Here is a 19,857-nt window from a genome sequence, read left to right as displayed (position 1 = left end):
TCATTCTCTGCACCTACACCCTGCCGATTCTGAGTAAACTCTTTAGCTTTAATTTAAGTGAGACAAATATAACAGATAATACGCTGTCGTGAGGTCACCTCTGCTTTTACATATGTATATTAATATTCACGTGTGAGTTTAATAATATCTTAACAAAATAATTTGTTAATATTTTTTAAAAAATTAATTTATTAATAGTTAATAAATTCTTATTTATCAATGCACAAGTAATACAAGTCACTATAAATGTTTAAATAAACACCAACCCTCCCGAATTAAATTGACTACTCATCAGATAAAGACGCTTCCAAGTAACCCGAAAGCTCTGGCTCATATCACGTTATTATTTATTATCATTATTATTGTTATCTATCTGGATCCTCTTTTGATTGGGCTAGGCTTACAAGTTATATATTATATATTATATCGTGAATTCTCGAGAGCTGTCAATCCTCTTGAGATTGCCGTTTAATACTCGGCAACACTGCGTATACACTGTAATACCTCAGTACAGAGCAAAGACCACCCGAGAGAGATAGAGAGGGACATCGAGATATTCCGGTTAAATATTCGCGGGGTTGATTAATAGCCGGCAATTAATTAACCCATAAATTTACATGAGTTTTGTTATTTTGTAAAGGTCACATCTCATCATGCTTTTATTAATTATTCGCGATAAATAATCCCTGTTTTTTCAAATTAGCGAATCTTGATGGCACAGCAAAAAATTTATTATATTATATTTAGAGTCGTGATTGATGGCCCAGTATCACATGGATAGAATTACATAGTAAAAATTTTCATCAATTGGTTGTAGAGTATTTTTTAATTTAACTCGATAGGAATTGATACTACTTAGATTATTATTATTAAGCCTAATTATAAAACTAATTAATTTAACACTACAAATTTTTTTTTACCATGTAAAAGTTCATCACAAAAAATTTCGTATTGTATGTGCTACAATTTAATTCTCTCCATGTAGTATCGAAAAAAAAAAAATGAAAAGTGACGTCACCTCGACTATTATCTCTATAAGTTAGTAGTAGGTCGTAAGTCTTGGTCTCGATAGCGAGAGAGTGCACCCCTAGAGCCTTCGAGACTCTCGCACGTGCTTGCGACCGAAATACCCGAGGACACATGGACGATATCCACGCACGAGTGATCGCTCGCTCATTTAGTACTCTACTCGGGATAGGATGGTTTGGTTTGGTTGTTTTATTTCCTGGGAACGCAGACTAATAGCCGAGTTTGAGTGTCTGGGTGTTGTAGGTAGGTACACTGTACGCTTAATGTTTAATGTTTAATGTTGAATGTAGAGTAGAGAGTGAAGCGTAGAGTGTAGAGTTTATGGGCACTTACTAGTAGTCGGCTTCTGGTATTTTTGCTAAATTATCAGCTCACTCAAACCCGTGTATCGACGGATCCAATGACTACCACGTGCACGCGACGCTTTTAGTTCTCTAGAAATATTTCCGACCTTTAACCCAAAAATATCGAGGAACTTGTGTTTCTACTCATATTTCGTAATCTTTCGCGTTTTCGTTCTTTTTGTTTGCTTTCTACTTTTGAGACTGCTTACTTGGAAGCAAATTAAAATCCCAGTTTTGAGGCTTAACCTTCGATAGATTAGATATTATTTATTTTAATTCATTTTATTACCACTCTCATTTTATTTCTATTTCTAGACACTGAAAAAAATTAACTCGTTTCAAGAGAAAAATTCCTGAATCATGTCAAATTTACTTAAATGAAGAAAAATTTTTAAATCAAAAAAAATTTTTTTTTTTACTGCACTAAAAAATGATGAGACGTTTGTTTTGAAATTGATAATAGAAAAATTAATTGAAATAAAAAAAATTCCCTATATTTTTATTTTCAATTCACCTCTAGTAAATAATTTATTAACTTCAAAATTTTCCAAGCGAAAAACTTGTAATTAACCTTTATAACTTCATTCAACTCACTGGATATCCGACTTGCTTTCATAGCTTCATTTCAATGATAATAATTACGGGTCTGTTTCCTTCAAAAGATACTAAAGTGAAGTTAAATTTTGAAATCAAGCATCAATTTATAGAAAAGAAAATTCTGGGAGTTTTATTGAATTGATAAAAATTGAGTCTGTTGTTATTAAATAGAGTAGATCAAGTTGGGATGGGACTGATGAACTTTCAGTTGTTTCCATTTATACCCAGATGAATTACGAGCTCCATAATCTCAGGATTGAGAGTGAAGAGCGGAGTTTCGTCCCACGGTCGTAAGCCAGAGCTGTACCAAGCATAAAGCATAAAGTATAAAGTATCGAAGTTGGCCCTGAAACGTTCGAGCTTCTGTGTATAGTCCGCGGTATATATATAAATTTTATATATAAGCTGATGTGATGCACATTGCACAATCCTGCATGCAGCCCAGTGTCTTTTACGATGGGATGATACGACTGGAAAGAGTCGAGCAGGCAATTGCAGATATAAGCCCGAAGATGGAAGTGCAGAAGGATGAAAGATGGAAGGAGTCCAGTATCCAGTAGGACGTGCCTTGATGCGGCGTGGTGGCTTGAGATACGTGCGCGAAGATGCTACTTCTTCCGTGGAACTACCACGTACACGAAGCTTCAATCGGCGTCAGTGAAGCATTGTATAGTGATACTATACTGAGCAGCCGTCTTGGAGCAAGGATCACGAGCACAGGCAAGTGCATCCAGAGGCTGAGCAAAAGTACGCGGTCGAGATAATTTGCCCTCCAGAAAATAACAGGGTGGGTAACATATAGCAGCGTCTTGCTCCGGTGGATGGATGTTTGTATGTGCAGATGGAGGTGTATTATGTATTTCTCCTGGTTTCATCCGTAGTAAGCGAGACGTGTGGAGGATACACATTGAGTCAATATTAAACTGGATGAATCTGCAGGAGCGAGAGAAAAAAAAAGAGAGAGAGAGAGAGAGAGAGAGAAAGAGAGAAAAGAGTGTTATGAGAGAAAGAATGGGTGTATCGAAGTATCTTTGTGGATCTCGAGATATGAGATGTATGTGAGACTTATATGCGGTCGTATGTATGAAGGCCACTGCGCTCATTTTGTACGTGATACATTGAGGATGTCACGTTGTTTTGTTTTTTACTTTTCGAGGTTTTTTTCTGGCTTGGATTAAGAAACGATTTTATAAATTGTTATTTTAATTGAATTGCTGGGATTTTGTTTCATGGCTTTTTAAAGTGTAGATAACAGAGTTTTGATTGAGAATTGAGATCAAATAGCGGGGAAAAATTTTTTGTAGAATTTGAATGAATTACTAAGTATTCAAATGATTATTTTTCAACTTTTGTTTCGAAAATAAAAATTTATCAAAGTTTTTTTAAAAATTTTTCCATCGCACCAAGCTAAAAAAATTACTTTCACAATATTAACTTTTACTGTAAATTGATTTTAGTAAAAAGGAATTTGGCGTCGATCGAGACATTTGCGATTACAAAGTGTGAGGTTATTTTTTTTATTAGACAAGAATATTAATGACAATAGGGAAGTCTGGTGGTCGAAAGTAATACGTTACGAAGCTGCGAACAAGAGCAATAAACAGAAGCATGTTATATACTTGACCCTCGACCTTATACTTGGGTTTATAGGTCTACTGGCACGACCCCCGCGAGACTCGATTTGTCAACTCGTTAGTAGAACTCGTTTGACCCCGAGAGCCTGAGCAGAGTAGAGGCAAGGAAACAGCATCAAAGTGCTTGTAGCCACGCTACGCCGGTCTCCAAAGCCTCCGGTGGATCTGCGTCTCTATTTATCTCAACCTCCCATAAAAATAATTCTCCCCATAAATCAACATCCACTCATTACTCTTTCCGTAATTCACCCGCTAAAATTCTCCTTTATCCATTTTCTCGTTACATTAAAAAACGAATCGCTAAAATTTTTGCGCTCCGAGCAAGGGTCGAAATGTAATAGCAGAAGAGCTCAAGAGGAGACTCTCTTCCCGCTCAGATGGTTATAATGCTCTTTGGCACATTGAGAAAGACTTAGTACAGGCCCTGTACTAAGTCGTGAGGGACACAGTGACTGATGTAGGGCGCTCGCCCATTACACCAGAATAGAGAGCCATTGGTCACTTCCTACGAGCGTACTTCAAATTGACGAATGGTAATGAGTTCGTTCTTGTTAAACGACCACCAACTTTACTCCTAAAATTAAACTTTCCATTACTTTGTCTTTCAGTTTTTTTTTTACTTTGCTTTTTATGCTTGCTGTAGTTACCGCAGACTTTTCTGACACTTGTGTGTAGTCATTAAGAAAATTCCTGATACATAATTAAGTTTTTGGTTTGTACATAAAAACATTCCAACTTGGAATTTTCAAGCCCCTGAAAAATTTTCTGGTAAGACTTTATCTGGTCGAATATGGCCATTTTTTATTTTTTATTAATTTATTATATATATCAGACTGAAATTAAATTTTATATAAATTTGCTGATTTTTGATTCAATGCTTTTAAAAAAAAATAACATTAAATTTCTAATAATTTTAGAAGAAAATTTAGTAAGAAATCAAATTGAAAGAAAAAAAAAAATAATTTTTATTTTTAAATTACTACTCTTGATTTAAAAAATATATATGGAGATTTCGATACTATATTTGATCTAATATGGCCTATTTGTATATCAGGATATAACAAAAATTCTATAAGGCTCTACCAAAAAATTTTTTCACATAAATTTTAATTACTTACATCTAAATAAAAATTTCTTATGAAAAATTCAGACATTTTTAGTGATGAAAAAATTAATTCATAAAATCGTTCGTTAACTTTAAAAAAATAAAATTTAATAAAAAAGACGTGTGGTATCTATAATGATTGTAGAATTCTCCTGAGCACTTTCTCGCACGGGCAATACCTAACGGACTTTATTTGACATTGTTGAATGGCGGCAGTTGTAAAAATGATAACAGATGACCCGTGAGACTGGGGGGCTCTCGGGTAATGAAGTACGGTCAGTTTCCTATTCCTATACAGTAGCATGCACCTCTGAGTAGTAGTAACAGTCAAGTTGAATTGCAGGAGCGATTCCTGAATTTCCAGAAAGCACCGTGCGAATTCACATCTCTCCCAACTCCTGCGGGATAACCCAGTTAGAAAGCTACCACCTACACAAGTGAGTGGAGTACTTACATATAAATACATGTATATCCTAACATTCCTTCCGTTACCTCAGTAATTCAATCATTTTCATCATTAACTTTTTTCCGATACAAAACTAAAGTTTTAATTCCAAAGTGTTTTTTTTTCTTGAATTGTAACTTATAACCTCCTGAAGAATAAAAGCGAGATTATCTATCTGTAGGCAAGTTGTCAAAGACGAAAATAGCATAGGCGTTGAACCCTCGATCCTTATGTCGTTCACGGAACTCCCCGGGGTCTTAAACATGGGGAATAAAACGAGAAGAGTGAAATCAAGAGAAAAACTACCCACCACTTGCCCAAAGTGACATCACTTGCTAAGGCGAAAGGGTTGATACCGTAAGATTCGTACCCTCGACTCGTATCGAGTTTAATTCTGTTTTTCGTAGACAAGAAACAAAAAAAGGGCGACGTGTGCCTGATTGCCAGCGTTATTGCCTGTCGATTCTTCCTGCGCTGTTATTAAATTAATATCCAGGGAAAGTATGCTTCCAGAAAGAAAAATACGAGTGTGACGAAGGTAAAAAAAAAGAGAGATAGAGATTCGGGGTCACTATGTCCAGTTTTTCTTTATTTGCGTTAACCGATTCCCAGGAGGATTCCAACCCTTCTGGTCAAAGCCACTTTTATTTTTATTTGACGTTTGTTTTGTTTAGCTGCATTAGCCCGGCTTTGCCTCAAGACGTGACAAGCATACATACCGTCTTATACACACTCACTGTTGATGTACACCTATACGTCATATATAAGCTACCAACTATATGACTATGAGCTATCAGCTAACTTGAATTTACGGTTCGAATGTTGATACACGACAGAATAATTCTCATTGCCGTAACCCTTTCCTGCGCTCCCTACTTTACTGTTTCAGTGGGACAAGCCCGGAGGATGTAAGGGTGGAAATTACTTGTGGTAATAGTACTTGTGTTGTCAAATGCATTTAGATTGTACAAACGAAAACTTGGTACTTACCCTTCAGGCCATGTCAGCGACGTCTTCTGTTTAATTGCCCGTGTCCTTATCAACGTAGTCACCGATCTGAAACAGAAAAACGACGAGTTTAAGACTTAAAAGCTTCTTACATTTTAGATCGGTTCAGTTGCTTTTGATACGAGTGGAAGCTTTTAATGAAATGAAAGATTGATTTCCGATTCATTCTACAGGTTATGGACCCAGATTTAGTCAAGCCACATATGTTCTAATATGTCTATTCTTTGTAATAAAAAATTTCATAAAAAAATTTCCAAAAGAAGTAAAAGACTACCATTTATTATTATTACTTTTAAAAAAGAGAAAAATTGAAAGAATTCTCATTTAAAAATCACTCTTAAGCACCTGTAAGATATATCACCAGATAAAAAAAAAACCAGTGACAATTAATGAGACAAGGCCAAATGAATCCTTATAGTCTCGCAATAAAATATATCTTAGCAATTAACACGGTAAATATTCTCACGGAGCAGCTAATCTACGAGTGGTATAAAAGGGTCGCTAAATTACTCGATGTCGTCGATTTTTCACCATAAATACAATCGCAAGATTCTTTTGTCAGAGCGTGCTGGTAGATCCCAAGAATTTTCCCATCACTAAATTTTCCAGCTCCTTAAGGATAAGGAACCAGAGAATTATATTCTATTCTATATTACATTACCATCTCCAGTGTTCTATCTCCAAACAATAATACAAGATGTAACGTACTTTGGTTACAGGCTAAAACTCCCAAACGCCGGACAAGTTCGATAATAAGTTTTCTCTCTTTCCGCAAAACTTATTTCGAGTAATTACGCCGACACTTCTGTCGCTGGTTTAGGGACCTAGTCTTAGAAGAAAAAAGAACCGTATTCTGTATCCCTAAACCCGAAAGGGAGTCTGATGATAAACTTAGCCTTACGTGCGCGGTCTACTCGAGTAGGTGAACATTTTCCTGAAAAAGTGTGTGCTCGGTGAAGAAAGACACACATCGAAGCTCAGTGGGAAAATAGTTACCGGATTGACGCGTATGTGTGGAGGAGCCAAGCTAGTAGACCCTTTGGTAGATCAAAGCACCCCCGAAGATCAATACCGCTTGGAATGAGAGTAACAGACCTAAAGAGTCCAGTGGGTTTGCTTTTATTTTTGGAATGCTCCGGGAACAAGTACAAGTAGGATAGCTTGATTGAGGGAAAGGGGCATTAGTGCTTGCCACTGTTGGCTTCATAAACATGTCACGTAACTCTTCCTTGGTGCGGGTGATCGGAAGCCAAAGGAGCATAAATAGAAGCAATTAAGACTGAGAATTTCCGGAGTGTAGAGACTCAAGGAAACTACTTAAGAAAGAGAATAAGGAGTCTTGATTCTTAACTTGTCTTCTTCAAAATGCGACTAACTTTTTCTATATTAAGAAGACAAAGTCGATTGTCAGCTAGATGGATATTTAGTTAAATATTAATGAAGTGATTAAAGCAACGAATTCGCGGTTCGTTAAAGCAATAAGGCGCGTTATGACCTTCTGTTCTCTAAGTATCAAGAATCTTGGATAGGAAAAAACTTAAATCTTAATTTATAATGAATTTATTCTCAAATAAGACAATAATTGAAATGATATAATATAAGATAAATTTAAGTCAAAACTTCCAATCTTGAAACAGTTGAAAATGCGCCATTCGGTTACAACATTAAGATTTCTGAAGGAACCTACCCAATCCAAGAAGAACGTACTGGTTTTGCATTTGGATCGTGACAAATTCCCAACTCATTAAATCTAAGTTTGCAGTATCCTTTGCAATACGGATAGTCATTCTTTATGTGACACTATAAAAAAGTATTATTTATTTCTTGTTTGATGTGTTTTATTTCTTCATTTTAAGAAAAAAAAAATTTCAGTCTACGAAATAAATTTTCCTGAGCTGTGAAAACAAATTCTTAGATAGAAGACTTCAGATGAAGAAGTTCTTTAATCTTAGTTTAAGTAAGATTTCAGTAAGATATTCAGGAGAGAAAAAAAATTGAATGACTGATTTAATGTAAATTATAGTAAGGCTAACAAATTAAATGATATTAGTTAATATTTTCGCGATTGATAACAAATACGATCTCTTATAAAAAAACTAACTCGATACAAAAGCGAAAATCTTGAACCAAAAAAATCATTTTGAAGAATTAGATCATATTGAATAGAGCAAAAAAATTGTTATTGATAAAAAATTTTCTTGTCAGCCTTTAAGACTAAAAATAAAGTGAATAAATGTGAATCTAAAACAAATTAGAAAAAAGAAGAAATAAATGTTGATCTGGCGGTTGAATCTGCCATAAATCCGTCGACACTTCCTGGGCAATGTCCTCGGATGAAATATCCCTGATATATATTGTGGTGGCTACGAGATCCAAGAAAGATACCAAGGAGCTAAGGGTGTGTTGTCAGTGGGTAGAGTTGGTGAGACGTTTAGAGCCACCGATAAAACTCTTGGTATGTAAATGCCCGCTTTACATATTCCGGAGATTTTAAAATCGATTGCTCGGGCTGCATATCCTGCCCTAGCCCGCACATCGGACGTGAGCTTTCTGGGATATAAAAGGAAAAAGTTTTAAGAGTGATAAAGGACGAGGTGATATTTTTAAAGACCTCGGGAAGTCAAGCTCACAATCACCCTTATTGTTGTATTATATATTATATAGTTTATGCTAGCCCATTACCTATCAGCCATTGCCTGTGGTTACAATAAACTAAAATAAAAATAAAAATAAAACAAAGAACGAATGGAAGTGAACAGAACAGAAGGTACTGCACTGAGTACAGCAGAGTCTTTCAGTGGCAGAGTAGAGTAGAGGTTAGGGGTTGTAAGTAAGTGGGTGGACTAGTTAGGGACGAGGAGCATAAATTCTCGAGACGAGGGATGACCCCGGTGCACGCAACATTCAAGTCCCACCATTATTTTTTATTTTCATTCTGTTTCTCTTCACTTTACTCTTTTTATTTCTCTGGCAAGTAGTGGAGCCAGCGACTGCACTAAGGCTCTTGAAACTCGGCGAATGAATTTCCCGCGAATATTACTGTAGATGCCTTTTCTTTTGGCCAACACATTCCGAACCAGAGAAAAACAAATTTCGTCAAAGCTTAGGTAAATTCAACTCGGATCAACAGCAGGACGATCAAAAGAGACTTTTCAATTTGGGTGAAAGCTCGACCCTTGACTACCCAATCTTTTTTCAAAGCCATTGAATACAAAATTTATCGTAAAAATTGTTCTCTCTCTCTCTCTCTCTCTCTTGCTTTAGAGAAAAATACATTTAATTTAATAAAAGGCTTAACAAATTTTTCAAAAAAAAAATAAAATAAATAAATAAATATTAATAAAAGTATTGTTTAATACAACAAAGTTTCGTCTTCATCTCAGAAGACTTTATTGTAAATGTAATTTCATCCCCGAAAAATTTTTTTTAAAATATAAAAAAATAATTGCTTGTCATTAATGAATTAATTGAATTTTTTAACAGTCAATGAATTGCTCTATCACTGTATAATTATAAATAATATAAAAAATTATTGATGAATTATTTGAATAAAATAGTTTTAGATATTTACCAAATAAATTAATCAATATTTTTTAACTTTTTATAAATTTAATTTTTTCTTAAAAATATATTTATCAAAAATAAAAAAAGAATTATTTATACTTCATAAACTAATAAATGGTTTCGAAATAAATTAATTCATGAACAATTGATAAATTTTTTTATCAATACTATTACTAATTATTCTGTAGATTTAATTTAAAAAAAAAAAAATGGCATCATCGAAATTTTCCTTGTAAAAATAATAAAAGCTCGACTAGAGAGTAGCGCAGAGATATTGGCTGGTATGAATTTATTTATATTCATATATTTAAAAAAAGATAGGAAACAGAGTTGGTTTTATTTAAAAATAACCGTCAGCCTTAGCCATGTGGTCCATCTCGGACAAACTGATAAATATTACTCTCTTCTCTCTACTGGTACGCTGGTATACTCGTGTCTTATCTGGTGGTTAATGCTGTTTGATCTTGTACACACTGGATAGGATGAATTGACGTTGTGTCTCTATGACATTTAATAATAACTCAAACTTAAACTCTTACTCTTACTCTTATTCCGTCTCAGCGGTTGCATGTTCTCTGTTTTATAAAACAACCCGTTTAATTAATATTATACTCTATGCTGACTATCGTATATTTATCTTGTCTTCCTGCAGTGTCCAGAGTAGAGAGTGCACAGTATCGTAGACAATACTGTAATACTGTAACGGTGGTCTTAGACAAAGACCGTATACTGCTGCCAGGGTTGCGGTAACAAGTTTGCCCAGCGCCAGTGGATGTTACGCCAGTGATACACTGGATAGGAGATACCAATATGCCGACCATACATAGACTGCATGTATAATAGTTTACATACTAACAACTACAGCTCGAGATATCCATGTTCCTCCGGCAAGTCGGTTTGCAGCTTACCAAGCACATCTACTTGCAAGTTACTTTTTTTTTTTTTATTTTTAAAAGGTTATGGGCCCAGTTTTGGTTTAATTATTCAAAAATTTTTTAAAATAAAGGGAATAAATAACTCTAATTTTAAGCTTTTGAATTAATTACTGTGATTATTTATTTTTTAATTAAATAATCCATAAAAATCTCAAGACTTCAAGAAAAAAATAAAGATATGCCGACATTCGTCAGGGTTAAGTTCTAGACATTTCCCTTAGTAGGGTTGAAGCTTGAGCGGATCTTATAAATGTCAACGAGCCGCGGAATCTGTCACACCCTCAGGACACACTTTGCGGCTTTTTTTTTCTCGGCACAAGAATAAAAACAAGGTATGTCTAAAGTGAATCCAAGGGAAGCCAAGAGGGTAAGATTTAAAACAATTACAAGAGTCTTTGGTTGTGGCCGGAGGGGAGAGTTAATCTTGAGGGTGGTTTAATTAAAAGTCCTGCCAACTGACGGGTAGCCATCGATCAACACTCCTATCACGAAACATAATATATATAATATGATATTGAATAAACTGAATTATTAGATTTTATTTATAGTCTCGGTGAGTTCCGAGGTGAATAATATAATACCGAGATAAAAATTTAATCTTTTAAGTTTTATCTGAGATTTGATTGACGATTGATCGGTGGATTGCGCCGGGAAATCTGTTAGAGTACAATTGAACGTCTTGGAATCCGGAATGTGTCCGACGGGAAACAGGCGTCGGATGAGAGTTGCTACATGACGGCATTTGAAGAGCGCCAAGCACGCCACCAGAATGTCCGGCAGGTGACGTCTAAACGCTTGTCTTTCTCTTCCTTTGAATTCGTCATTGTCTTCGCTTACCCTTCGGCGTCTTGAGAAATAGAAACTTGTAGAGTTCCTTCGTCAGAATTTAATTAATTGCTATTTTGAATTAAATGCCTGGCTAATTGAATTTGTTTTATATTTTTGAGTTTTGGATTTTTATTTGGAAATGTTGATTAAAGTAAAAATTAATTGCAGAAAAGCTTCTTAGAAGATTAAAAAAATTATTTTTACTCTGAAACTTGACTCCTCAAATTTAACTGACTTGTACTGAGACGATTCAGCGATCATACGCCATCTGTCGGAGTTTTTGAAAATTAGATTTGCTGAAAAATATAGATGAACTCAAAAGGGTGTTTTTTTTTATCGCTATTCTTTTTTTTGCTATTATTTTTTCACGGATATTTCCTAATTTTGAATATTAGATTTTTATTTAAAAAATTCATTCAACTTTCTTCTAACTTTCTAACACACTAACTAAAAAATTGATAGTTTATTTACGAAAGTATTTTTTTTAACATATCAGTGCATTGTGAGGTGACTTTAACAAATGATTTGCAAGAAAAGTAAAAGCTCTGAGGCGCTCAAAAGAAATATTGCAGATCCAAGAAGCGTAATACATTCACAGAGTAATTTTACAACGTCATTTGAAAAAGGTTACCGTGAAAGACTGTCAACGAGTGCGCATTATAAATGCGAGCCAATTTAAAATTCATTAGACGAGTAGGCGAACGCCTCCTCTGATATTCTTGGCCCTCTGTCTGTCATAGCGGTGGGGGTAATTGTTCGTCACTGAGATACACCAACACAATTCACAATTCAGTACAGCTTGGAGCTGACGTGATGAGGAACTGAGACAGAACGGCAGATCAGAGTGAGATGTGCAAATAGCGGCAGCCAATCTTCAGAACAGCTACTGGCGCTTCTCTGCTCCACTACTCCTTTTCTCGTCCTCGTCCTCATCCTTGTTTATTTAAATAATTTACACGAGGGGATTCACCGGGAAATGGATGACTACAAAGCCCCGAAAATCCGGAACACGGCTCTTATTCTTCCCTGCCATGTGACAACCGAGATATGACCCAACTGGCTTACATTAGCTTTGTCTATTCGCCCCTCGACACACTTTACTTCATATCCGTCTATGTTTACTACGCTATTTTTCAGTTCTTAGATTACAATTCCAATTTTGTGTTGCTCTTCTTTAAATCTTATCATTTTCTAGAATAATATTTTTTTTTCTACTCTCGAGTTAATTTACTTGTCATTTTATTTCTTCAAACATTTTATTATTATTATTTTGGACAAAATATTAAAGATACGAAAAAATGACAAGAAACTTTTTTTTTGTAGAAAATATAATTTTTTATAAAAAATGTTTCTACTAATTTTTTTAGATAGAATATTGGTTTAAACAAACAATCGAAACTTTTTATTACCAATTTTCATATAAATTATTCTTAAAACAATTTTTGCAAACATTTCTTATAAAAATATGAAAATCAATCAATTTACGAAGACGGATATGAATTTTACAAGGTGAAAATATGAATTTTACGACAAGGTTCGAAAGTAAATAAGCCTGAGACTGTAAAATAGCGATTCGATGGCCCCGCGGTGATGAAACTGGGCACGATCAATCGCGTGCCAACGGAGTAGAGGCTCTTCTTTATAAATGAGCGTAAAGGCTGGATAGAAGCTATCGGAACGGGAATGGGCTAGTAGAGGATGATAAAGATGCAGGAGAACGGGGGTAAAGCTTGAGACAAGATACTTTACCAGCTATGTATACACAAAAGCAGCTTCCGAAGCAGTTCAGATATTCACCGGTTGATTATACAACGCTCGTGCCGAGGATATGCCGCCCCCAGAATCCCCAGGAGTACGCTAACTCGACAACTGACAAATTAGCCCGGCGCAACGACGACACTTGCCAAATGGGGCGACAAGGAGCCGGCTCTTGGCTCACGAGAATTTTATCGAACGAGACACATAATACGCCCGAGGAAAACCGTACCCTTGAAAAATTTTACAACTTGACCCAACGCAAATTGGATATACTGCTGAACCGAGTGATTCCAGATCAGATACCCCGACATCCCAATCCCTTTAATATATTCCCATTTGCATTTACAATTTAGAGTCCCACTAAATTATTATCATTGTTATTATTATTATCGACTGGTATCTTATTATTCTTTTTTTTTAGAAAAAAAAAATTATTAACAATTTTTTAGTAATAAAATATTAAAAATTAATAAATTTTCATGGTTTATTTCATTATATTTTTAAGCAAAGAAATCTTTTGCAAGAAAAAATTTTCTTGTTTGAATTGAACCTTTTTACGATTTCTATAAGTGGTTGATCAAATAGTTGAATTTTTTTTTTTTAGAATTTTTTTAAAAACAAAATAAATTTCAAAGTAACCGAAACCAATGGGACATTAAAGTAAAGTGTTGGTCAATTGGGGTCGCTTGAGTGGATTAAAACGAAAATAAAACTAAAAGCTGCTTAGGATTTAGGTCCCAAGTCAGATACTAGATTTCATCCCGCGAAAAGAAATTGATGGGGATTCTTTCACTTAGAGGTTGCGAACTAAGCGGTGGAGTGGATATACAGGACGCTCTAGACATATTATATAGTACAGATATATATAGCGTTTTACAGAAAAGAGCTTCACTCTCTGACACGATCGCAGGAATGGGGTAGAGATTGTTATTCGTCGCGCGTACGAGCCCTCGGTGTCGCTTTCACTCGAGTCGGTCGCTGATAAACGAGCGGTTTCATTGGGAACCCACCGCCGCTGTACTACGACTACTATTCACAAGGGTAGAAAAAAGCTCGTGAATGTAAACTCTCTTCATAGAGCCCCCGGGTATTTCCTAACTAATTCACACTATTACAATATCCAATCGGTTTTTATTTATTCTCGCTTTTAAATTCAGACAATTATTTCTTTCACCCACTCGCGGTTTCTGGTATCGCTTCAATTTCATTTAAATAATTGAATGATTTTATTTTATTTTATCGACCATATACTCAGAAAAAATTTCATTATATCATCTACGATATGAAATTATCGGCTTTAATCATCAGCGTTGAAATAATTAGTTTTTTAATATAAATGCAATATTAATTAATTATCAAATTAATATTTTAGTTCTTTAAATACTCAATAATATTCTTATTTTAGTATACCGTTTCATAAACAAACGATAAAATAAGCTACATCTATTTTAGTTATCAGTGTTTAACGTTATTAAGATAATTATACTTATTTCATACTTATCGTTGAGCAATTAACCAACTAGCTGTTAGAATAATTTTATCGTTAAATAAAAACGTATGACTAATATTTCTTTTTTTCTATATAATTTCCTTTTAAAAAATAATATATCGTTTAATGTATTAGTATTAATAATAATATAAACACACATTAAATGTATTAAAAAAATACAAGCTTGTTGTCAAATACCATAAATAATTGACGATATTAAATACTATTTATAATTGACTATAACTAAATTTAATTATTGCATTGGTCTTCATGACGGAACTTTTTAAAAATTTTGCTATATATCGACTCAGCTTGTCAAACGGATTCAGAAAATACATACGGTTCTTAATAACCTAATTATTATTAATTTCTATCAAGTTAAATTGAAAAAACTCTACAATAACTAAATGATAATTTTTACTATTCAATTCTCTCCGTGTACTTGCCATATGTGAATGTAAGTATAGAAGTACATATAAAAGTTTAGGTTAAGATGCGAGGTGAGTATTCTGCGTCACGTATCTGGCGTCGGCCTCACGGGAACGATGTCTCAAACGATCACGAGGGAGAGGCCTAAACGAACGAGAACCAGAAATAGAAGTAGGCAGCGAACACGCACCTGGAACGTGTGTCTTATAGTTTCTTCCTTCACACGGTGAACTATCGGCTGTTGTTTCTCCCTCAAGGCTTGACAAAATATGTGACCTCGCGATACGCCGGGCAGTAAAGTGATGGAGTAATAATAAGGGGTGCAGCGCGGAGGAAATTAATGAGAAGAAATAAATAAGGAGATAGAATGTGTGGGTAGACATGAAGACTGAGGAGAAATGGATGCACGTCGTACACAATAACTTTGTCATAGCCAATTTATAGAATTGGAATGGTCGGGCATGACCCTATGACTACGACTATGACGCTATTTGGCACTAGGGACCTACGAATTTATTGCTAATGTCCCGGCTTTCGACCGCTGAGGAATAACTTGACAGAAATGTTTTTATATGTTATATTTTGTACTTGAGAATTCTAAAAGTATAAATTTAATTTTTTAGTAATCAATTAATTTATAAGAAAAAAAAATTTTTAATCATGTAACATATATATTTTTAATAAAATTATTTATTTGGAAAAAATTTAATAAGTTACTATTATTCAACTTTTGATAAATTTATTAAAAATATATTGTATTTAATAAACGATTTTTTAACTTTCATATATCTTTTTTAGCTATCAATAAATATTGATTATTTGTTAGTTTGTAGCATTTAATGAAATGATTCATTAAAAATTAATAAATTATTTAATTTATAAAAAATCATTTATTAACAGTTAATAAAGCTCATAAAATCTCAAAAAATCCTTCCATGATTGTAAATAGAATGAATAAAAAATTAGATCGATTCAATGAGAGACTAGCTCGTCAATCTCACCGCTTACAAATTTATTCGTTTGAATATTTGGACTGATAAATTTTAATTCCTATCAAATTTTTTTATCTGCTTAGTATTCCCGAGGCGTCGGTGAATTCATGTACCAGCATTGGGGACATGTGTCACTCTAGCTCCCAGCCTCTGAAAAACGATTGGGAGGGACGGAAATAGCCCGTTTAAAATTGCATCGACTTACCACCGTTAAGGACACGTGCGTTTTTTTAATGTCCTCCGTATTCTCTCGATAACGCGCCCTTAAACTTTTATCCACGGTTATCTGAGTACGTGGCACGAATGACCACGACTTGAATTTTCTCGTTCGTGTGTTATGTCTCGCGCTTTTTATTATCGACTTTGGTGGGTCTGACGACATATATAGTGACCTACTCTGAATTGTTCCATTGAGATAAAATAAAATATTGGCTCAGCTTTTCTCTCCTTTTTCCTACCAACAATTTTTGATAGATATTACGAGATAAGGACATTAACTGGGGCGAGTCTGGTCTCTGAGGACCCAAAGTTTTCGTCATTAACCAGAGTTACTACTGAGATCTCGGCATTCGATTATTTAATGTCAATGCGTCATAAATTTTTTCCGCTGAGGGAACGTTTTTTTCTTTTGTTTATTTTTCTTGGAAACAATAGAAAGTTGTGATGTGATTTATCTTTAGTTTCATTTGTGTAATCGTAAATTGATAAATTTCAGTATGAATCCAGTCCAATTTAGTTGTTTGAAGCCAAAAATTTTTTTGGTTAAAAGTTTTTTTAGTAAATTTAATTTCGGGAAATTATTTGAACCAAGTGAAAATGTTTTGGAGAAGTTTAAAACATTTTTATGCTTGGGTAAGAAACTTAAAATTTTTTTAAGTTATTCAGTAGTAATCTATCTGTTATTTGTCACGATTTGTTTTTAAAATTGAAAATGTTTTAATTATTTAATAGTCTTTAATTAAAGCTAATTATAATATTTGTCATTTACCAATAGTTTTTTTAATTTATTTTTTTGTGGAGTAAAAGATTTCTCAAAAAAAATTTAATATTGAGCCATTACTTTTAAATAACTTTTAGATATCATTCAATATTCTTTTCAAACACTTGTCTAAAAATTTTACCTTTCAGAAAATCCTCGAGGAACATTAGACTGGTTGGACAATTTTGACTTGAACAAAAATTACGAATTTGAAAACCGAGAATTTTTGATTTCCGACTTGGAATTAGAAACTTTGTGTCGCCAGAGAGGGTACAACTTTTCTGTCAAATCAGAACTCGAAGAACTAGACGTACCAACGTATGTTTTGAAGCAGAAATGGGGAATTAATTTACTGGAGTCATTTAAAATCGACCGAAAGCCTAAAGCTCTAAAAAATGAAATTGTTTCCTCGCTGAAAATGATTCCAACACCAGAAAATTTGGACATCGATATTGAAACTCCTCCAAAAGAAGAAAAGGGTAAAATTGAAGAGCAAGATGACGTATCAGCCTGGAACGAAGTGTTCACAAGGACTGTGCAACATATTAAAGACGCGGGTGAATTTGTTTCGAAGCTGAGCAACGAAAAAAACGAACCAAAAGTAAAATTCTCAATTTTGCCTGAACCACCCGGTCCAAGAGCTGATATAGCGATTGTCAGATCCGCTGATGATTTCAAGAGATTGACGGCTTTAAAAAATATTTTGGTATCTGAGAATTTCATCCACCAACATTCTCCCCAGCCTCGGATTCTTGTTCATGAATTTATCGGGGGACCAATTAAGAGCCGAAACTCTGAACATTTGTAAGTTGTTTAATTTTTTTCATTCTTACACTGATTAAATATAGCTAAATATATTTTTTAAATATTAATTAAAATATCCATTAAAAACTTTGATAAAAGATTAAATTTTTTAATCAAAGCAAATCGGAGAAAAAAGCCCCAAAGATCACCAAAGGAAATGGAAGTTTATGATCTGTTCGAGAAAATAGTTTGCGGAAAAGGGAAGTCGCAAAACAGAGGCACTAAGAGGGTGATAATCGTCGACGCGGAACTGGGATCGAACTATCCACCCGGATGTCGAATCAACCGAGCGCAGTGTCGCTGGCGCCATTAACCTTAAGAACTTTATTATTTATCTCTTCTATCATCTTTTATCACACCAGCCCGAACAGAGTGGAAAAAAAAAATAAAAATAAAATAAAATAAAAGCCCCTACGAAACAAAAACTGTAATTCAACTTCGGCAAATTAAATTCTAAATTGTATGTATAAAGAATGGTCTAATAGACTTTCAAGTAAGCCAAATTAAATAAATAAAAAAATTCACCATGAGCAAATGATATATATTTCGCAGGCGCTGCAGCGTTTGCGTGAGCGAAATAGGTATAGGACGTATTATCATTTCAGTGGGACACGACGAGTTTGCGTGACAACTTGTCCGGAATTAAACCACACCAGCAGCATTATCCTTCAAATCGGTAAGTATTTCGTTAAATAACATTCGTGTAGACGTAGACGAGTGAATAAAACGAAGAAAAATTAAGTGTGTTCTGATGAAAACAGTGTTGGTATTAAATGATAGGGGATACACGGAATCTCGATGACGGCGGCCGACTCGTCGGAAATTATAAGAAGAGCGTATGTATTTCATGTTTGGACTAATCAGGAGCAGAGGCGAATTTCGAATTTCGGCGGTCTGGTTCCACTGGTTTCCTATTAAATTCAAAACCGTGATCCAGATGCCGTGTCTGGCTCTCTGCCTATTAAATACGTCCTTACTACACATTATAGATTGTCTGTCGCTATATATGTTCAGCAGGTAATTCATGCACATAAATAACAGAACTGCACACGAGAGATCATCGAGACGGCTGTTGGCTGTTATTCGATAGCGCTAGCCGGGCTCCGAATAGGAGCAACGTCCAATCATTCAAATCGTAGTTATCGAATTCCGTGGACGGCGCGGATGATACGGTGATAATAATTCTGATCCTCTTTGCCCGGCTTCCAAAGGGCCCGGTAATCACTAGGGTGATTAATGAGACCGGACGTTGGAGTCATTAGTGACATTAGGTGATAGGTAGATTTTTTATTGATTTTTTTTTAAATACGCGGAGAGAAAAAATGATTTAATTAATTACTATGTTAGCATAGTTAAAATTGGTAATTAAAATTATGGAAAAAAATACTAACAACTAACTTTCTACATAGCGAATCTAACGATTTTCTTCATTCCGTGTATCAAATTCAAGATAGTTGGATTATAGTTGAACCAAATTGATACTCTAGCACATATTTACCCGAAATAAAAAGCAAAATAGCTGATAAATCTCATGTTATTTCCTTCAAAAAGCGTTTACTTATAAACACCCAGGTGGTTTTCAGGTTCCAGTAATCTTCAGATCGAGGTGCTGGAACAGGTGTATGGCAAGCGTGAAATTCATTATTATTTTAGGTGGATAAAAAATGAAATGTAGAGTTGAAGCATCAAGTCGGAGATAAGAGGCGGGAGCAAGCAGAGGAAGATGATTGAACATGAACGGTAGCGAAACCACAGTCTAAATCAAACCCGAGAATGATGATAGCTCTAGCTGATGCTCAATTTGTAGGGTTACTTTCTTGAGAATAATCAGAGGTGGATTCGTGGTATCGACTGAAAATTGAAGCTACTGGTACTGGTGCTGGTACGGACGGGATTGGCTCTTATTTCTCGATCTGG

At 34.7% G+C, this 19,857-nt stretch overlaps 1 protein-coding gene across 1 annotated transcript; it reads left to right on the top strand.

Annotated features, from left to right (window-relative positions):
• The first annotated feature begins 1,199 nt into the window (after nt 1-1,199).
• Nucleotides 1,200-18,421, top strand: LOC141536004 (uncharacterized). The gene is made up of 3 exons (XM_074256202.1): nt 1,200-1,272; nt 17,286-17,940; nt 18,060-18,421. The coding sequence occupies exons 1-3, from the start codon at nt 1,200-1,202 to the stop codon at nt 18,109-18,111; spliced, it is 780 nt and encodes a 259-aa protein (XP_074112303.1). The 3' UTR covers nt 18,112-18,421.
• The last annotated feature ends 1,436 nt before the right edge of the window (nt 18,422-19,857 follow it).

This window comes from Cotesia typhae, unplaced genomic scaffold (assembly GCF_013202065.1).
Source record: "Cotesia typhae breed Kobodo isofemale line unplaced genomic scaffold, CoteBio_Ctyphae contig_123, whole genome shotgun sequence".
In the NCBI taxonomy this organism is placed as follows: Eukaryota; Metazoa; Arthropoda; class Insecta; order Hymenoptera; family Braconidae; genus Cotesia; species Cotesia typhae.
The sequence above is the reverse complement of the archived record's forward strand: the minus strand, read 5'-3'. Positions and strand labels throughout refer to the sequence as shown.